Below are 18688 nucleotides of genomic sequence, written 5' to 3'. Positions count from 1 at the left end.
CGCGGACCTTAATTTAGTTCTCGCGGACCCCTGGGGGTCTACGGACCCCTGGTTGGGAACCAGTGCTTTATGGAGTTGTGCATTAGGTCTGGAGTGGTTGTTTTGCCGCTCTGCTTTCCAAACGAGAAACCGGGGCTGATTCGAAATTGGAAGCGCTGCCCCCTGCGCGCCGGGCCAGAGCGGCGACTCCCGCAGAGAGTCGCAAGAATTTGAAAATAAACTTGAATCATAACTGTTCGTTCAACATTAAGCTCAGAATAATACTTGAATATATATATTTTTTATAATAGAGAACTTTTGATGGAAAAGATCAACTCATTACGGGTTTATAACTTTGTTTCGCGGACCTTAATTTAGTTCTCGCGGACCCCTGGGGGTCCACGGACCCCTGGTTGGGAACCAGTGCTTTATGGAGTTGTGCATTAGTGGTTGTTTCGCCGCTCTGCTTTCCAAACGAGAAACCGGGGCTGATTCGAAATCGGAAGCGCCGCCCCCTGCGCGCCGGGCCGGAGCGGCGACTCCCGCAGAGGCGCAGCGGGCACCCTCCTCCACCACCCCCCACCTCCGGAGGCGGGCAAGGGGGCGGGGCGGGGCGGGGTCTGCCTGCCTGCCTGCCGGCTCAAAAGCGCCTGGCCCGCCGCGCCTGGGCTCTCCTTCCTTCCTCCTGCCTCCCTCCTCCGGCCGCTCCTGCTGTGGCTCTGCCGGCATGGCGCTCTCCGGCGACCCCCGCTTCCAGCAGCTGGCCGAGTGGCACAAGGGCCACGCCGCCGGGCTGGTCTTGCGGCAGCTCTTCGACAGCGACCCCGAGCGCTTCAAGAAGTTCAGGTTCGAGCCCGGGGCCGGACCGGGGGGGATGCGGGGAGGTTTGGGGGCCCTTTACGCACGGGAGGTTTCGCCTGGGAGCCGCCGCGCCCTGGCTGCGCGTTTCCATCCGCCCCCAGGCCTTTATTCATGGAAGGTTTTGCACTGGATTTGTCACTCTATAGATGCCCGTTGTCCCCATCTGAATTCTCAAAACTCTGGCCATTGGTTCGTGGAAGGTTTTGCCTTGGATCTGCCGCTCTTTAGATGCCCTTTTCCCCCCATCCATGTTCTCAGAACTATAAGGCCATTTATTCATGGAAGGTTTTGCGTTGGATTTGTCACTCTATAGATGCACATTTTCCCCATCTGAATTCTCAGAACTCTGCATGGCGGCTTATTGTTGAGTTTTGAGAATATGGATGGGGAAAAAGTGCATCTAAAGAGTGGCAAATCCTATGCAAAACCTTCCATGAATAAATGGCCTAAGTCGCCATGCAGAGTTTTGAGAATTCAGATGGGGAAAACGGGCATCTATAGAGTGACAAACCCCATGCAAAACCTTCCATGAATAAACGGCCCCTGCAGGGCGGGTTATTGTTGAGTGTTGAGAATATGGATGGGGGGGAAAGGGCATCTAAAGAGCGGCAAATCCAATGCAAAACCTTCCATGAATAAATGGGTTTTGAGGATCCGGGTGGGGGAAAGGTGCATCTGTGCGTGTGCGAAGTGCCGACTTCAGTGCGTCAAGTCGTTATGGCGACCCCTTTTGGGGGGTTTTCATGGCAAGAGGCTCCCAGAGGTGGTTCGCCAGTGCCTTCCTCTGCACAGCCACCCTGGACTTTGGTTCCTGCAGGTTATCCGGGCTGCGTGACCGGGGTCTTGGTATTTCCCCCCCCCCTTTCCTGGTGACCTTAAAGGGCTCTTCTTCACGAGCTGTTCGAAATAGACATTTACAAGAACCAATGAACTCTGACCGTGAAAGCCTTCGACAACCCTGGCCTTCCTTGGGGGTCTCCCATCCAAATGCTAACCAGGGCCGACCCTGCTTCGCTTCTGAGATCTGGCAAGATCAGGCTAGCCTGGGCCGTCCAGGTCAGGGCGGTGGATCATTGGGTGTGCAAAGTGCCTTCAAGTCGCAGCCGACTTACGGCGACCCCTTTTTGGGGTTTTCATGGCCAGAGACTCACAGAGGGGGTTTGCCAGTGTTTGCACGGCGACTTGGGGGGGGTGGGGGTGGTCTCCGCCGTCCCTCCCTTTGCAAAGAGCGGCGTCCGCGGGGCGAGGTGCCCCCCTCTGCCAGGCGTGCCCTTGACTCCTCCTTGCGAGGAGGTACGTGCGGAGAGGCACACGCGCGGCGGTGGGCAGGGGAGGGGGCGCCCGCCTCGGAGCGGCCGCCCTGGCTCGCTGAGTCATGGCAAGCCTCGCTTTGCACGCCTCCCCTGGCCAATTTGTGGCATGAATTGGGGGGAGGGGGGGTCTCCCCCCACTGATTCCCCCCCCCCACATCACGGATCGATGCTCAGCATCCTTTGTGTGTAAAGTGGAAACCTTTGTGTGTAAAGTGCCTTCAAGTCGCATTTGACTTATGGCGACCCCTTATGACTTATGGCATCTGACTTATGGCGACCCCTTTTGGGGTTTTCATGGCAAGAGGCTAACAGAGGTGTTTTGCCAGTGCCTTCCTCTGCACAGCAACCCTGGTATTCTTTGGTGGTCTCCCATCCAAATACTAACCAGGGCCGACCCTGCTTAGCTTCTGAGATCTGACGAGATCAGGCTAGCCTGGGCCATCCAGGTCAGGGTATCCAGGTCTCTCCACACCGTGTGTGTGTGTGTGTGTGTGTGTGTGTGTGTGTGTGTGTGTGTGTGTGTGTGTATATGAAGTGCCCTATGAATGAAAGTCCTCCCAAATGTCCTGTCTTTGACAGCCCTGCTCAGATCTTGCAACTGGAAGGCTGTGGCTTGAGTCCGTCCATCTCTTACATCCTTGTTATGCATTAAAAAATAATTGCATTCCTCTTCTCTGCTTCGCCTCGACCCTTTGGTGTTTTAGGGCCCTCTCGAAGGCTAGGTTCCTGGCTGCTGTCAGAATTAAGCCCAAGGGGCGAAATTATAACTGGGACGTTTTCGAGGGCCAGCAGAGGAGTTGATGTTCCCTTTTGATTTAATGCAAATCCAACTGTTACCTGGTTCTGCCCTTGCAACCGTTAAACGCAACCTGGGCTTTCAGCTTTACGGGTGAACATGTTTTGTGGGGGCATTTTTTGGATTACAAATTTAGAATAATCGATTCAGCGCAGTCTAGGGGAGTGGTTGTTGCAGGCAAGCATGGATTTGCCAGAACAGGCCCTAATCCAGCTTTAGCTGTGCTGTATTTCTCCTGGAATAGGGGGAAGTGATGTTGCAACTAATCTCCTTAAAGGGCTCTTCTTCATGAGCTGTTCGAAATAGACTTTGTCTGTCTTGCTATTCCACCCACATTAGGAGATGGGTCCACTATAGGCAACGAAAGTGATAATTTAAACGTTCGGGGCTGGTCTGACTTCTAGGGTGAAAAAGACTTTGCAATTCCCACGAGTTGACTGGAAGGTTCTTAGTGATCTAGGATTCTTTCCAGGGTGTGTGTGTAAAAAGTCACTGTGTACAAACAGGGGTTAGAACCCCACGCTGTTGCCATCTTAAATGGTTAACGCTTGCAAAATCTTCTCTGTATCGGTTATGAACGCTTCAGTGCCGTGTTCGCTCCTAAATGGGGCAAGATTTCACAAATACAATCAAAGGCAGTCCCAAGAACCAGGAGGCCCATATGTCTTTGAAAGAGGTTTCCATTTTAATCTAGATTCATGAGCTCTCTTAATTGAGCTTCTTGCCTCTAGACCATCAGCGTAAATATTTAAGAATGCTTTCCGCATGATTGCCGTCATTCAAGGATATTGCCTCTTGTTGGGAATCGAACATGCACTGTCCCTTGAGGGAGGGGGAAATGCACAGGTATAGGGTCCACTACTGTCTGGCCTGACCAGAGCTTTTCGTCTGCATGTCTAATTTAACTGCGAAATCCTGTGTAGCTGCATTTGTGTACTTGTAAGGTGCAGGAAATTTCCATTCCAAGAAATGAGATCGTATAGGAAATCCATCCTTTGTGATGTGGCTTTTCTGGCTGTTTCATCAGGCAGACCGTTAAAAGGATTTTATCAGTTCTCCCAGTCAAGGCAGCTTGCACATTCAAAACTATAACCTAACGTGCTATGCAATATCCTGGCTAGCACGAATGGGCGGGGAAGTTGCATAAGACAGGGCAGTGTGTTACTAGTGTTACCTAATGCTGCTTAAAATGATCTTTGCTATGGCGTTGGATCTTTTGCCTCTTGATGAACCTTCCAGGGAGGGGGTGTGGAGAAAAGCAACGCTGATCCTGGGAGGCTAAAAATCTCAGTTCTACTACTGTGAGACACAGAACTGACAGTGATAAATCAGGAGGGGAGAAAGATCTCCATTAGGAAGAGAAACTCATTCCTGAACTGAGTTGTACAGGCAACTTGTTCCTCCTTCACCTTAATATTTTGTGTGTGTTTGTTTGCCCCGATACACACAAGTTTGACTAGTGGGATGAAACACATTCTTTCAATGAATAGTTGCTCTCTGCTATATCGAAACACAAAGATCTCGCTCGGTTTGTCTTTGGGGGCTGCCTCTCTTTTCCTATTGTGACCTCTCCAATCACAGTCTGTACTTGTGCTCTGCTACTCTTGCTGTTGTCCTGGCTCCCAAAAGCCATATAGCGCTGGTCAAATGTAGAATGCCACTATGGGAGCTGCACTCCTGCCTCTCCCTGACCAATAGGGACTTAGCAGGAGCAGTAGTTATCTACCTGGGGAGTAGGCCGGCTTACTTCGGGAACCGTGCAGTGGCCACGCAAGGAAGTAGGGTGGGAGGAAATGGTATGTTCTCTCTGTCCATAGCTTGCTTACAGAAGGCAGTTGCTCGCTTTCCAGGCAAGGAGACGAATGGCTGCTCTGCTGAATCTTTGCTGTAGGATATAGAAAATGCACATGAAGCCAGGGGTTGAAAAACGTTCGGCGCTTGGACAGCTGTGCTCCATCACCTTGTACTTTGAATAATGGTTTAAGTTTATATGCAACCAGAAAGATAACGTAGGTGTCTTTTTTAGGACCGTAAAATAAAATGGGACCCATGCAAAACAGAGAAAGTGGGAACAACAGAACATGTTCTGCTTCAATGTCCCTTCTACAAGGACATCAGATCGCAGTACATTCTTCCCGTATTGTCATCCTTTCCTTGGAGATCAGAAGAAGCTAAAGTTTCCCTTCTCTTAGCAGATTCCTCTCGGGAGATAACCTCTCAAGTCGCCAAATTTTGCCTCCGGTCTAGTGGGATTCGTAAACGGCTGATTGAGAACTTTTCCCCATAGAAGAACTTTCCTCCTCTTCTTCAAATCATCCCTCCCAGAAACATCAACTTTTATTATTTTATTTTATTATTTTAACCTAGCTTTGATTTTTATTCAGAGCTGATATTGTATCGAAATAAAACTTGATACTGAAATAAAATGGGAGGGGGGATTTCTTAAAAGAGAGAAATATTCAAGTGACACTTCCATCACATTTAGGAATACATGAAATTCCCTGTTCTAACAATACAGCAGTACCAAAATGTTCTTGAACTGAGTTCAGGGCTTCTCACTGTTAGTTGAAATCTTAACTTAGCTTATACAGATACTGTTCTTTCTGCTAGAAAGAAAGGTAGTGCAGTTTTACCCTGAAAACCAGAACAATTTCTCTCCCCCCCCCAAGCAATATTGACTGCCTGAATGGGGGTGCAGTGGGCAGGGAACGCTTCTTTAATAATTCATTCTGTTGCTGTTCAGTTATCCTTCCTTTGATAGGTTTGTAGGCCTGAGAAGGGGAAACCAGTTCAGGGAGGATACAGGCAGAAGGAAAAGAGGAAGACCCAACAGGAGATGGGTTGACTCAATAAAGGAAGCCACGGCCTTCAGTTTGCAAGACCTGAGCAAGGCTGCCAATTATACCGCGTTTTGGAGGTTGCCATAAATCAGAAGTGACTTGGTGGTACATAACGCACACACCGATATAAATGGTTGTTGCGGCAGTTCACGCCGTTAGAGGGGTGTTCAGCACCTCCCAAGCCACATGGCAGTCCTTTCTTAAAGGGGAGTCCAAAGCTGTTGTTAGCCCAAGAGGCACCTGGCCAAAGAGTAAAAACGTCATGTGCACCTATGTGTGCTTCCTCCCTTCTTTACAAGGCTAAACAAGCCTATAGCATGAGCCTCATGCATAAATCCTAACTGTGTTTTCCTGGAAGCGTCATGCTGAATTCAATGGGGCTTACACCAATGACTTTCACACAGCCCAAATAATGCACTTTCAATGCACTTTGAAGGCGGATTTTACTGTGTGAACTGGCAAAATCCACTTGCAAACTGTCGTTAAGGTGCACTGAAAGTGGATTGAAAGTGCATTATTTGGGCTGTGTGAAAGTGCTCTTATAGTGTGCCTTGGTTTGCAGGTGAAATAGCTCTTTCACCTGCAATTGTAGTATGCGTACACGTTTTGGTGCTGGATGATCAAGGTGGCTTGACCTTCCAGAGTCCTGTGTTGGTGAAACCTTAGGGAGTTATCGTGGCCAGTGGAAGAGGTCCAGCCGCACCTGTCCATGTTGCCCTGTTAACTCTTGGCTGAGCAAACCCTCTTGGCAATCCTGTTTGTTGGGCTAAACTAGGTTGCCAAATAGCTTAGCAATACTGATCTTTACAGACATCTTCTTCTAGACACAATTGTTGAGTTGGTTTGAATTCAGGCTTCATGCTGTTAAGAACATAAGAAAAGCCCTGCTGGATCAAACCAAGGCCCATCAAGTCCAGCAGTCTGTTCACACAGTGGCCAACCAGGTGCCTCTAGGAAGCCCACAGACAAGACGACTGCAGCAGCACCATCCTGCCTGTGTTCCACAGCACCTAAGATAATAGGCATGCTCCTCTGATCCTGGAGAGAATAGGTATGCATCATGACTAGTATCCATTTTAACTAGTAGCCATGAATACCCCTTTCCTCTATGAACATGTCCACTCCTCTTAAAGCCTTCCAAGTTGGCAGCCATCACCACATTTTGGGGCAGGGAATTCCACAATTTAACTATGCGGTGTGTGAAAAAATACTTCCTTTTATCTGTTTTGAATCTCTCATCCTCCAGCTTCTGCAGATGGGAGTATTATGGGAGAGAGAGAAAAACTGCTTCCTGTCCACTCTCTCCAAACTATGCATAATTGTATAGACCTCTATCATCAGCCGCCTTCTTTCCAAGCTAAACAGCCCTAAGCGTCTTAACCGCTCCCCATAGGACAGTTGCTCTAGTCCCCTAATCATTTTGGTTGCTCTTTTCTGCACCTTCTCAAGCTCTGTAATATCCTTTTTTAGGTGTGGTGTCCAGAACTGTACACAGTATTCCAAGTGTGGTCTCACCATAGATTTGTACAAGGGCAGTATGATATCAGTTAGTGTGGGGATCCACATCTTCCAGATTCTTGTTACCTGCGAGGGTCGAGTGCCTTCATATTCACCGTGTCCCCTTGCGTTAATGCTTTGCGATTTGTTGACTTGCAAATACCACACTAGCAAAGCTTCATGAAGCACCGTGAAACACGTGGAACGTAGAGATTATGGTTCTAAGGGAAGACAGAGTGTGAGAATGTCCTGGCTAGATGGATCTCTTTTCTGGGCTGATTCTGTGTTGCTGAAATGCTGCATTTCCAGCTTGAGCAGGACATGCTCCATCAAGGAGGCACTGAGAAAATCTCCTGGAGGTTCTGCAAACCCACCTGTAGGGATTAAACCAAAATTCTGCTCCTGTGGGCATCGTAGAGAAACCTGGACTGCTGTGCAGCCTTTGTCAAAGTGTTACTTTATTGGCTTGTAGATGTCATTCTGTGCCACTTCCTAGCCGCTGGTTGGGTCAGTCCAAGGCGAATAAGTGGTAATGTAGCCTTTGCAGGGGCTGTCTGTCTTGTACAATCATCTGGCTATAGCTTGGGGTGTCTACTCGGACTGCCAGCAACAACCCCGGCTGCGTGAGAACTTTTAACTTTGGCATGGTTGAACCTGAGGGCTCCTTGCATGAAATGGTGTAGCCCTTGAATCTTCTCCAGTCTGAATGTATGTTTTAGACAAGTTGACATCTGTCTTTCCAAATCAGCTGATGCTCTCTTAAAGGGCTGGTCTCCAGCCAAGAACGCAGAAGGCAGATGTGCTTTCTGCGTGTCAAGCTAAACCCAAATAATTCTGAGAGCTTCGCTTGGGGCAGTTGAGGTTTGAAAGGAGGGGGGTTTAACCTGCACGCACGCACAATGAGATTGACATGGGAATGAGCAGAAAGCATAAATTGTTCTTGCTCCTCGAAGTGCTACAGCCTTCTGAAATTATTCAAGTTGCTTGCTCAAGACACGTTTCCACACATGCACGGATGGCAATGAAGATTTGCGAAGACTTTTGTTTTTGGTTGGGTGCATTTATTAAAACCACCTCTCTTTTTAGGAGACTACCATGTAACGGTGAGCTTTAATAGCTGCACAGGTCTCTGAACTGGTTTTGTACATGAGGACTAATGAGGAGGGCAAAATCATCCTACAAAACCTTCCAAGCGAGGCATGGTTCTTAAATTGTTGCCATATCATTGGGATATTGTTCTATTACATGCTCCTTTGGGGGCACTATGAGACTCTTTTAATCTTTTGACAGCTTGACGCTGAATACTGACCATGGAGACATCTTGGTGGACTACTCCAAGAACCTGATTACAGAAGAAGTAATGAAACTGCTGATAGAACTGGTAACGAAACACCTTCTTTTCTAATGCTTAAACAATGAGAGCACTGTAAGTATAGCTGTCAATGGTCCCCAACATGGTGCGCACGGGCACCATCATGCAAGCGCATGCGTTTCCTGGGGCCCAGTTCCTTCTTCCCCAAAGCAAAGAGCCAGTCCTGGCTTCCTTGCATTTTACTGGAGCGGGAGGTGCTTCAGAAGAGCCCAGGAGACATCACTCTTGTGTCTTCAGGGAGCACCCATTTTTAAATGGCTGCCTCCTTCGGAGAAGGGTGCTTGGCTTGCAACCTCCCAGCATCTTGTGATTGGCCAATGCCTCCTGTGGCAGCCATTTTGTGATTGCCTCCCATAGCAGCCATTTTGCGGCAGCACCCACTCCCCATTCTCAAAATTCTACAAGTAGCCGCAGTCACAACAAGATTGGGGACCCCCGTGCTACAGAATAGCAGAAGCCGAACACTTTGGTCTTGATACAGCAAAGATGAACTCTTCCTTGAAAACCTACATTGGTAGGACATAGTTTTATGACTAAATTCCCCAGAAACTTGCCCTTGTATTTAGCACAATAGCAGCTAGGTTTTTAAACCCATCTCCTGTCTACTCATCCTCCCTGGACATGGAGCCAAGTTGCTTCACAAGATGTGCAAGAGCCACTGCTCTATTTGACAGAGCACTGAAGTCCACCATAGTCTAGTTAGTTGTTGGTTTCAACAAGAACTTGGATGCGATGCCGTCGGAGTCAACCTGGAGGAAGAAAAGGCCGATGTTGGGTATGCAGTGCTTTCTCTTGTCAGCGAGGCGACTTCTTAGACTGTTTAGTAGGTTTATTGCTCTCAGTACTGAATTGTGCGGTTTCACTTTCAGGCAAAATCAAGGGGCGTTGAGAGTGCTAGAGAGAAAATGTTCACCGGAGAAAAGATCAACTTCACGGAGGTAGGTCTCCTGTCCTTGTGGATGGTTCTGCTGGATGGCCTGGGTCGAGCTCTTTAGCCACAAACAAAATGGGAACATGTAGACTTCTTTTGTGTGTTTCATGGCTCAGTGGTAGAGCATTTGCTTTGCATGCAGAAGGTCCCAGTTTCGGTCCTTGGCATCTCCACTTAAAAAGGAAAGTGATGTGAAAGACCTCTGCCTGAGACCCTGGAGACCTGCTGCCAGTCTGAGCAGACAAGGGGAGGGGCTGGGGCTCAGTAGAGCACCTGCTTGGCATGCAGAAGGTCCTAGGTTCAATCCCCGGCATCTCCAGTTAAAGGGACCAGGCAAGTAGGTGATGTGAATCGACCTCTACCTGAGACCCTGGAGAGCCGCTGCCAGTCTGAGTAGACAATACTGACTTTGGTGGACCGAGGGTCTGATTCAGTAGAAGGAAGCTTCATGTGTTCAATACTGATCCTGATGGACTGTTGGTCTGATTAAGTGTAAGACCGCTCCAAATGGGGTGTTTACTCAAATGTGATCTCCTCCGGGAACTTCCCAGTACCTGTCCACCTACCTCCTGGTCAGAGGACAGCAATGCCTTCACCTGAACACCTGGGATTGAGTTCCTGTCCCCACATAGCATATCCCATCCTTTTCTGCTACAAAATGTTCACTGGTTTAGATTGCAGGTCCTTTGGGACAGAAATGCATTCGTAGGAAAACTTCTATTAGCTGCTCTGAGCCTACTGAACAGAGCAAGTAAAACTCAGTGGCCTTAAGCAAGTCGCCTTGTGAGTCTCTGCTCCATTTGCAGTGTGATGCTGCAGGGTTTTGAAAGCAAGAGTCGAACAGAGGTGGTTTACCATTGCCTGTCTTTGCACAGCAAGCCAGGTCTTTCTTGGTGGTCTCCCATCCAAGTACTAACCGGGGCCAGCCCTGTTTAGCATCTGAGATCTGGCAAGATCAGGCTAGCCTGGGCCATCCAGGCTGGGGATTAAAAGAATTAGTGTCATAATTGATCTTGTTTTCATTCAAGCCACACATTCTGAGCCACCTGATGTGCATGTTCAGCACTTACTGATGGCTGCGGTCCAACTCTGGCCAGGGTGTGCCACTTCTATCCAAACACATGCCTGCCCTGCAAGCTTGAACTGATGTCCCATCATTCCTCACTACCTGGATTGTCACGTTAGATCAGGCACGGTTCAAGGCAGAGCTGGTGAGGTGTAAAAACAGCTAACTGCATAAAAACAGCTAACTGTGAGTCAAGAAGTTCCCCCGCTGACCTCCATCTCCATCCCAAACTCTCTGCATGGCCTTGGAAAATGGTGCCTTGGTTTTCCACCCAATGTTATGGGGATAATGCCAGGGTCCGTGATAGGGTTACTGAGGTAATATGTAAGAAGAGCTTTCAATGCTTGCATAAATGCTGTAGCGAAGCATGTTAACCAGCTCTGTCTCTTCAAGACACAGACACCCTGGGGTCTCTTTGCAGGCCTTGATGGTTAAGTAGCTTAAAACCTGCACTGAGCAACTGTTTTGAAGTTTCTCAAAACTTGAGGCCTCTTCCTGGTCCGGAAGGTTGTGGCTGTTGCAATCCTGCAATTACGTTTGTTGCTTGGCTGCTGAGTACCTTCTGAGAAGATCTGATGAATGGCTGATTCTAGGAAATACACAGCTTACAACTGCTTAAGTCTGGGTACAGTAATTCTAGGTCTTCCTTGTTTGTTAGGAGTTTGATTTGTTTCTCCAGCCTCTTTGATATGCAAGGCTGGTATCAGGGAGTAAAGGAAGGTGGACTTTGTCCACAGGATCAGAGTCCAAATAATTGTTTCCAGAATGGGAGGTTGCCAGAACCTTGAGGCTTGGTAGCAAATGTTGTCAACCTGCACGGGGCAACTGTAGAAAGGAAGCCCGGCAAAATTACTACCCAGTCCGTCTTCACACTCAGGTATATCACTGGTTGCAGCAAGAGATGGCCATTCTTCCGATTTATAACGAATTAAGACTAATAGTACAAAAAAACATACCCAAAACACCAGAAATGATGCTATTAAGTATGATACCTGATGATTTGTTAAAACACAGGACTTTTTTGATTTACGCGACTACAGCTGCAAGACTGCTTTATGCAGCAAAATGGAAAGGGGCAGACACTCCTGGGAAAAAAGACTGGACTATGAAAATGTTTGAACTGGTGGAAATGGCAAAACTTACAGCCATTTTAAATCAAAAAGACAATGTTCAATTTATGGGGGAATGGGAAGCGTGGATGAAATATTGTGAATATGAACTAGGACTGGGGAAAATGGAAGAATACCTTTTAATCTGATCTAGATGACATTGTTAACATAAAGAAACGTAATCAATTATATTGATAGTATAATGTGATTGAAATCTAATTGAGATATAAGAATAATTAAGATCAGACCATATCACGATGGGATAGAATACTTTATTAAGAGGTGGACGGAGGTGATGGGGAAGTCAATAAATTTTCCTTTTTTTTTTTATTTTTATTTAGCACTTAAACAATTATAACAACATTACCTATGATTTAGTTTTTAATACTACGTATATTGTTGTTTGTTAACATGGAAAATTTATATTATAAAAACCAATAAAAACTTTTCAAAAAAAAAAAGAGATGGCCATTCTTCCTTAACACAAGTTGCAGTTTGACAAACGTATGGGAGGGGAGGGGGCTTCTGAGCAGCAAGAATATCAGGTGGATACCAAATGATTTTGATAGGTGAGGTCCAGGATAAAACAGACCTCATGCTTCCAGCTTGGAGGGGCTGTGGCCCACTGACAAAGCATCTGCTGGACGTGCAGAAGGTCCCTGGTTCAATCCCCAGCATCTCAGGTGATGTGAAAGGCTCCTGAATGTTGAGTCTGTGGGTGGCCTCTGCCTGAGATCCTGGAGAGGCGTTGACAGTCAGAGTAGACAAATCACAAAATCACACAAGGTTGGAAGAGACCACAAGGGTCATCCAGTCCAACCCCCTGCCATGCAGGATCCCACAATCAAAGCGCTCCTGACAGATGGCCATCCAACCTCTGCTTAAAGACTTCCAAAGACAGAGACCCCACCCCCCACCCCCGAGGCAGGGCATTCCACAATTGAACCGCCCTCACTGTCAGAAAGTTCTTCCTAATGTTTAGGTGGAATCGCTTTTCTCTTAGTTTAAATCCATTACTCCGTGTCCTAGTCTCTGGAGCAACAGAGAACAAAACTCACACTGGTTGACCAAGGTCCTGATTCAGTATAAGGGCAGTTTCATGTGTGAACTATGTTTTGATTTGGAAATAATATTTAAAATGTCAAAGCATTTCATTGATGATGGCAGTTGCAATAGGAAGCTGTTTCTTTCTCCCTATCTGAATTGGCGATTTTGGGAAAGAGGAAAGTGGCATAGAAGTTACTGCAGCATTAGGTAGGAGTAAACACTCTTTTCTCCGTTCATTGGTCTGAGACTCTGGCTCTGTTCAGATGTCGCAGCAAACCACAGTTCAAGCAGCCACTCTTAATCACATCATGTTTTGTCTGAATGCAAGCCATTCCATTAACTATGGTGAATTGTGTGTTTCTAAAGTGCTGTCAAGTCTCAGCCGACGTACAGCGACCCCGTAGGGTTTTCAAGGCAAGAGATGTTTGGAGGTGGTTTGCCATCGCCTGCCTCCTCGTGGGCTGAGAGAGTTCTGAGAGAACTGCAACTGGCCCGAGGTCACCCAGCAGGCTTCACGTGGAGGAGTGGGGAATCGAACCCATTTCTCCAGATTAGAGCCCTCTGCTCTTAACCACCACACCACTCTGGCTCTCTATGATGAATTAGGGTCTATCAAACCAGAAGCTGAATTTACGAGTCCACCCCCAGGCCACTGAGGAACTCTGGTTTCATTGCTTTCTGTTGAGGCAAACCAGGATGTAAGTGACTGGGAGCTGTATCCTGGTTGTGCAAACTTACCATAATTTTGCCTGCCTTTCTGTCTTTTTGAGAAGTTCTGGGTTTTCCCAGACCGACTTGCTCACAACCTGCCCTAATTGCCCTGCAACCTCTTCCTGTTTTCAGAACAGAGCCGTGCTTCACATCGCCCTGCGGAATCGCTCCAATACTCCAATCTTGGTTGAAGGCAAAGATGTCGTCCCAGAAGTGAACAAAGTCTTGGAGAAGATGAAGGGATTCTGCCAGGTAGAAACATTTGTCAGTCACAATCGCTACCTGTACGTTTCCCCCGGTAGAATATAGTACTTTTATAGATAGCGTTTGTTCACTGGGGGAGTTAATCTGAATTCCGCAAAGTTACCTGCCCTTTCGTTCTCCTAATACGTCGGAATTGTTGCTGCAAGATTAAGAGAGCCAACTGCAGAGGGAGGCTCCACGGAGTGTCTATCCATGCCGATAATGCTTCTTGCCTCCAGCGCTTTTCGGTGCCTCGAGCTTGTTGCAGAAAAATCCTGAAAATAGTGATGCATCCAACCATGCAGTTAAGAGAACTCTTAAGGGCTCTTAAGAGTTCTCATCGAGTTTCGCTGGTTCCTCCCACTGCAACCCACTTAGACCCCTGAAGTTTTGTTCCAGGGTGTCAGTGGATCTTCAGGAACAACATAGGGGTGAGTCTGCATGGGTGGGAGGGGAATAAGCAAAAATTGCTGCCCCTTCTTAAGAAAACAGAAGGGTTGAGTCCAGGCCTCTGTCTGTGTCTTGAGCTGGGAAGGACTTCTGTGCAAACACGGTTGAAAGGAATGGAAGTTGCACAGCAGTGTCCAGGTTGATAACCGAGTAGTATTCTTCATGCTGCTAATATGTATCCAGCTGTGGGCCAGCTTCGGTGTTGCAGAAGGTCCCAGGTTCAATCCCCGGCATCTCCAGTTCAAGGGATCAGGGAGTGGGTGATGTGAGAGATCCTTCCTTGTGTCCGTGGAGACCTGCCGCCAGTCAGAGTAGACAGTGCTGACCTTTACTGACCAATGGCCTGACTGTCAAAGGCAGTTTCCTGAGACTGGGAGAGGGGAAAGCTTGGAGAAGCTCTTTTCTCCATGGTCAGATTGCAAGACCAAGCATGGTTTTGGCAAACAAAGCTTGCCATCAAACGATGTCATGTGTGAATGAGCTGTCATGGGTCGCCTGCCATCAGCAGAGGTGTTGTGTTGCTCTGTGCGCGAGGCTTTTCCTTGGAGCCTGTTCACACGTTGTTCTGTGGGGCATCAGGTCTGCATGAGGAATTGCTAAATGTGAACAGTGACCTCAAAGCATTTGACCTAAGATGGTGTGTTTGCAGTGATTTCTCAAACAAGGGAGGGATGGGAATTTCCCAAAGGAAACAAGATGATTTGGGCTGGGGGGGGGGGTGCTCCTTGGCCCTAGAGAACTAGATGCTGGTAGAGAATTCTAGTCCAGCCTGACATGCTAGTGGTCGGAGGCGGGGGGCGCATTCAGACATACAATCCTCCCTGTTCGTTGAATCTAGAGTCTGTGGGTGGTGATGAAATTCTTTCCCAGGGATTGAAGGGCATAACTACCCAGTGACCGTTCATAACATGGACCAGATTGGCATAGATCCATCTTCCTAGCTGCCCCCTGTAGGATGTCTGGTGCTAATTGGGTGCCTTTAGTGGTGGCCCTGGCAGGGAGGACAAGAATTGAACGGACAATAGACTTGTGGGTCATAGCAGGTGAGCGAGGATGTGAAGCAGCAGCGGGAAGGAGTTGAGGCTCTCCTGGAGGGGAGGTGGGGGAAATTTGACTACCACACTAAAGGTGGTTTTGCACCAAATTGCCCACTTTTGTACACAGCTGTTCTCCTTGACTTTTTTAAAAGAAGGACGGGTTTGCTTTTTATTTAATGGCACAGAAATGGTACAGTTTCCCTTCACATTATCGTAAACCCCCAGAGGGTCAGAAACCCTGCTGTTCTTGTAAAAACAACAACCACCACCCCATTTTTGGCGCTTATAGTGCTACCTTAAGTAGAGTTGCATCCTTCTAAACCCATTGACCTCAATTGACTTAAAAGGCTGTAACTCTGGATAGGATTGCATATTTTCTTTAAGAAATAACTGTTCAGGGCCTATGGGTCATAGGAGCAAAGAAGGAAAGGAAAGGTGTTCAGTGTGCCCTGCAACATTCCCGTCAGGTGGTTCAGCATTATCTGAGCATTGCAGGTTGGAGGGTGGAGCCTTGTCTAAATCTCCCTGGGGAGTTCATAGCAAAGGTTGAGATTTTGAACCAGAAATGTACTGACTCACCGCTCAGGCTCGTAACCAGCCTTGTCCCTTACTTCCTTTGCCCTGATCACATTACTGGAGAGTCGGGGTGGGGGGGTGGGGGACACACCCATCCAAGGAAGTGATTCCTGCACCCCTGCCAAAGAACTACGATTTGGTCCTTGCTTGCAAAACTTTTTTCTCTTCTATTGAGGAAGAAGACAACAGTTGTTATAGCCGTGCTGGTTCAAAAGCAAAATCCACAAACAAATCACAATCCATGTTATACCTTTTATCAGGACCAACCAAAACGGTGCAGAGCTTTTGAGAAAAGGGCCTTCTCAACAGTGGCTCCCAATCTTGGGCTCTAATTGGGTGCCCTTTGTGGTGACCCTCCGAGAGATGTTCATATTGATCCCTTCCTCCCAGTTTTACACCAGTGCTGTTCAGGAAACCTTTTGATGCCTCCATGTCTTTTCCGTCTCTGCTTTTACAATTAGTTTTTGGCTTATGGGCTGTTCAGTTACAAGAAAACATCTTGAGATTGCCGTTACTTACTAGGTTTTGCAGAGCTTTTTAGCAGGTTTCAAAAGATCAGCCGCGACATGGGTTTGCCAATTGCCAGTTTTTAGGGGGGTTTTGTAACAAGATTTTTTCTCATCTGCACAGAAAGTTCGCAGTGGCGACTGGAAAGGCTATACTGGAAAAGCCATCACCGACGTGGTCAACGTTGGGATTGGAGGATCGGATTTGGTGAGTTGTCCAGGTTTTTTTTTAACTTTACTGGAAGGGTGGAAGCGGCTTCAGGTAAGAGACCTTTCAAATAATAAGGATTTTTACTTTTCTGCAGGGCCCCCTCATGGTGACCGAAGCTCTGAAACCCTATTCCAAGGGAGGGCCCCGGGTTTGGTTCGTCTCGAACATAGATGGTACCCACATGGCCAAAACTTTGGCTGAACTGAATCCGGAGACGACTCTCTTCATCATTGCCTCCAAGGTATTTTCTGGTTTGGGGGGGGGGTAGGGGGTAGATGCTTTTTCCATCCTTTCTCAATAGCTCATGCAAAATCCAGTTCTGGGTACGAAGGGGCTAAGTGCGCACGTATGTCCTGTGAATCAGAAAGGAAGGATCCCTACTTCCAGCCATTCCCAAAGAGTGCCATGGTGCAACTAATGTGGCACGAGAGAACGGCTAATAGGCTGAAAGGGAAAGGAATACAAAGGCTTCTGTCAGCCCAAAATGAACCAGCCGAGGAAGCTTCTCTTCAGCTTTGTGTCCTCTGGAGGTGGATGGTAATTGTCTCTCTGCTGGGTGTGTGTGTGTGTGTGTGTGTGTGTGATTGGATCATTCCATTGCTCACAAGATGCCAGAACATTGTGCTCCTGGAACCTGTGGCATCTCTGCATTTGGCCACTGAGCATGCTCCTTTCAATTATGTGTGAGCAACAAGAGCGGGCTCCCAGGGGAAGGTAATTCTTACTCTTCAGCCCAAAAGAAGGCTTCCTTAGTGCTCTGAAAGTAACTCTGGAGGTGTCCTGATCTAATTTGGTGGTCAGAAGCTGTGGTGATGCCAGCCAAGTGCCTACATAGATATCCTGGTGCAAGAGCGATAGGTTTAACTGAGCTGCGTTCTCAGAAGTAGCTTATATGGAAGGCATCCTTGTGGTTGACTCCTGTCGCGTTCCTTCCTTTGCCACTTGAATAAGGCACTTCTGTTTGTTCTAATATGAAACTCGGGGGGGGGGATTGCAGGCATAATTTCTAGGAACCAAAATGAGGGCAACCCCTCGCATTGAGTAACCTGCCTGTTTGGGGGAGTCTTCTTGGAGGGGCTCTGGAGATGAACTGGTTGGATCCCACCCTTGTTCTGCTGGTGGAAAAGGAAATAGGTCCCCTTTGACCACGCCGAAAGGAAATAGGTCCCCTTTGACCACGCCAAAAGGCTGTGCTGGGAGTTGTAGGACCTGTGTGGACCTGTGAGGTTGTAGTCTGGAGGTGAATTGGATGAGACTGTAGCATATGTTATCCTGCAGAAGGATCCTTGTTAACTCCAGGCATTGCAGGATTTAACCGGTGATTCACCAAGAATTCCTCATTATCCTGTCTTGGAAGCAGCGGGTGAGGGGTTAGGATGCTGGAGTCGAAAGGGGACTTGACGTAGCCTCTGGCATCGTGTTTGTGAATAAATCAGGGAGTTCAGCCTGAAAGGCTGAAATTCCAGTTTGGAAGAGTAACGTTTCTCAGGTCTCATTTGCTAGGCTGTCATTTGGATAATTGGGTTGATTTGGAAAGGGATGAATGGCATTCCTAAGCGCTTGCTTTATAAACTGGCCTTCTGTTTTAATGTAATCAAGTTTTGGAGCTGGACGGGTGAATCAGGGTGGACGTGATGTTTGTCCATACATCTGCGTTTTTAATAGATGAATGAACTCCCAACGGCTGGGGGGGGGGGGAGGATCCTGACCAGACTGCACGACTGTTCATGCCTTTCATAAAGCAATCAACCTTTTTGTTTTTTTGCTAATGAGCCAATGGAATTGTCCAAACATCAAGAGGAACAAAGAGGCCCATGTTCCAATATGAAGCAGTCATTGGCTTGGGTTGTTTGGATATCCTGGCAAAGTTAAAATTACTGATCCCCCAAAAAGAGTACAGTCCACTGGGGAGTTGCCAGCACGCACCTCGTGGTAGTTGATGGACTTGTGTAGTTGCGATGGATTGTACAAAGAAATTTTTTATGCCAAACTGTGAGCAATTTTCTTTGGATATCAGAGCCACCCAAAAAACGGAGCAGCCAGACTCGCTTTCCGGCCATCACGGTTTTGCATTTAAAGACCACAGTTTCTAAATGATTACTACCACGAAACCTAACCCTAACTCCATTTCACTATTATGCAT

The 18688-nt window shown here is 47.6% G+C and overlaps 1 protein-coding gene across 1 annotated transcript in view; it reads left to right on the top strand.

The window, feature by feature from the left end:
- The first annotated feature begins 701 nt into the window (after positions 1-701).
- GPI (glucose-6-phosphate isomerase) overlaps positions 702-18688 on the top strand; it is a 39588-nt gene continuing 21601 nt past the window's right edge. The window contains exons 1-6 of the mRNA XM_056862868.1: positions 702-825; positions 8577-8667; positions 9528-9596; positions 13655-13774; positions 16459-16542; positions 16640-16786. Of these exons, the coding sequence (XP_056718846.1) occupies positions 707-825; positions 8577-8667; positions 9528-9596; positions 13655-13774; positions 16459-16542; positions 16640-16786 (630 nt within the window). The 5' untranslated portion in view covers positions 702-706. The remainder of the gene's footprint in view (positions 826-8576; positions 8668-9527; positions 9597-13654; positions 13775-16458; positions 16543-16639; positions 16787-18688) is intronic.

The sequence above is a fragment of the Euleptes europaea genome, chromosome 17, assembly GCF_029931775.1.
Source record: "Euleptes europaea isolate rEulEur1 chromosome 17, rEulEur1.hap1, whole genome shotgun sequence".
Lineage (NCBI taxonomy): Eukaryota > Metazoa > Chordata > Lepidosauria > Squamata > Sphaerodactylidae > Euleptes > Euleptes europaea.
Note: the sequence above shows the minus strand (reverse complement) of the source record. Positions and strands in the feature narration are given on the sequence as shown.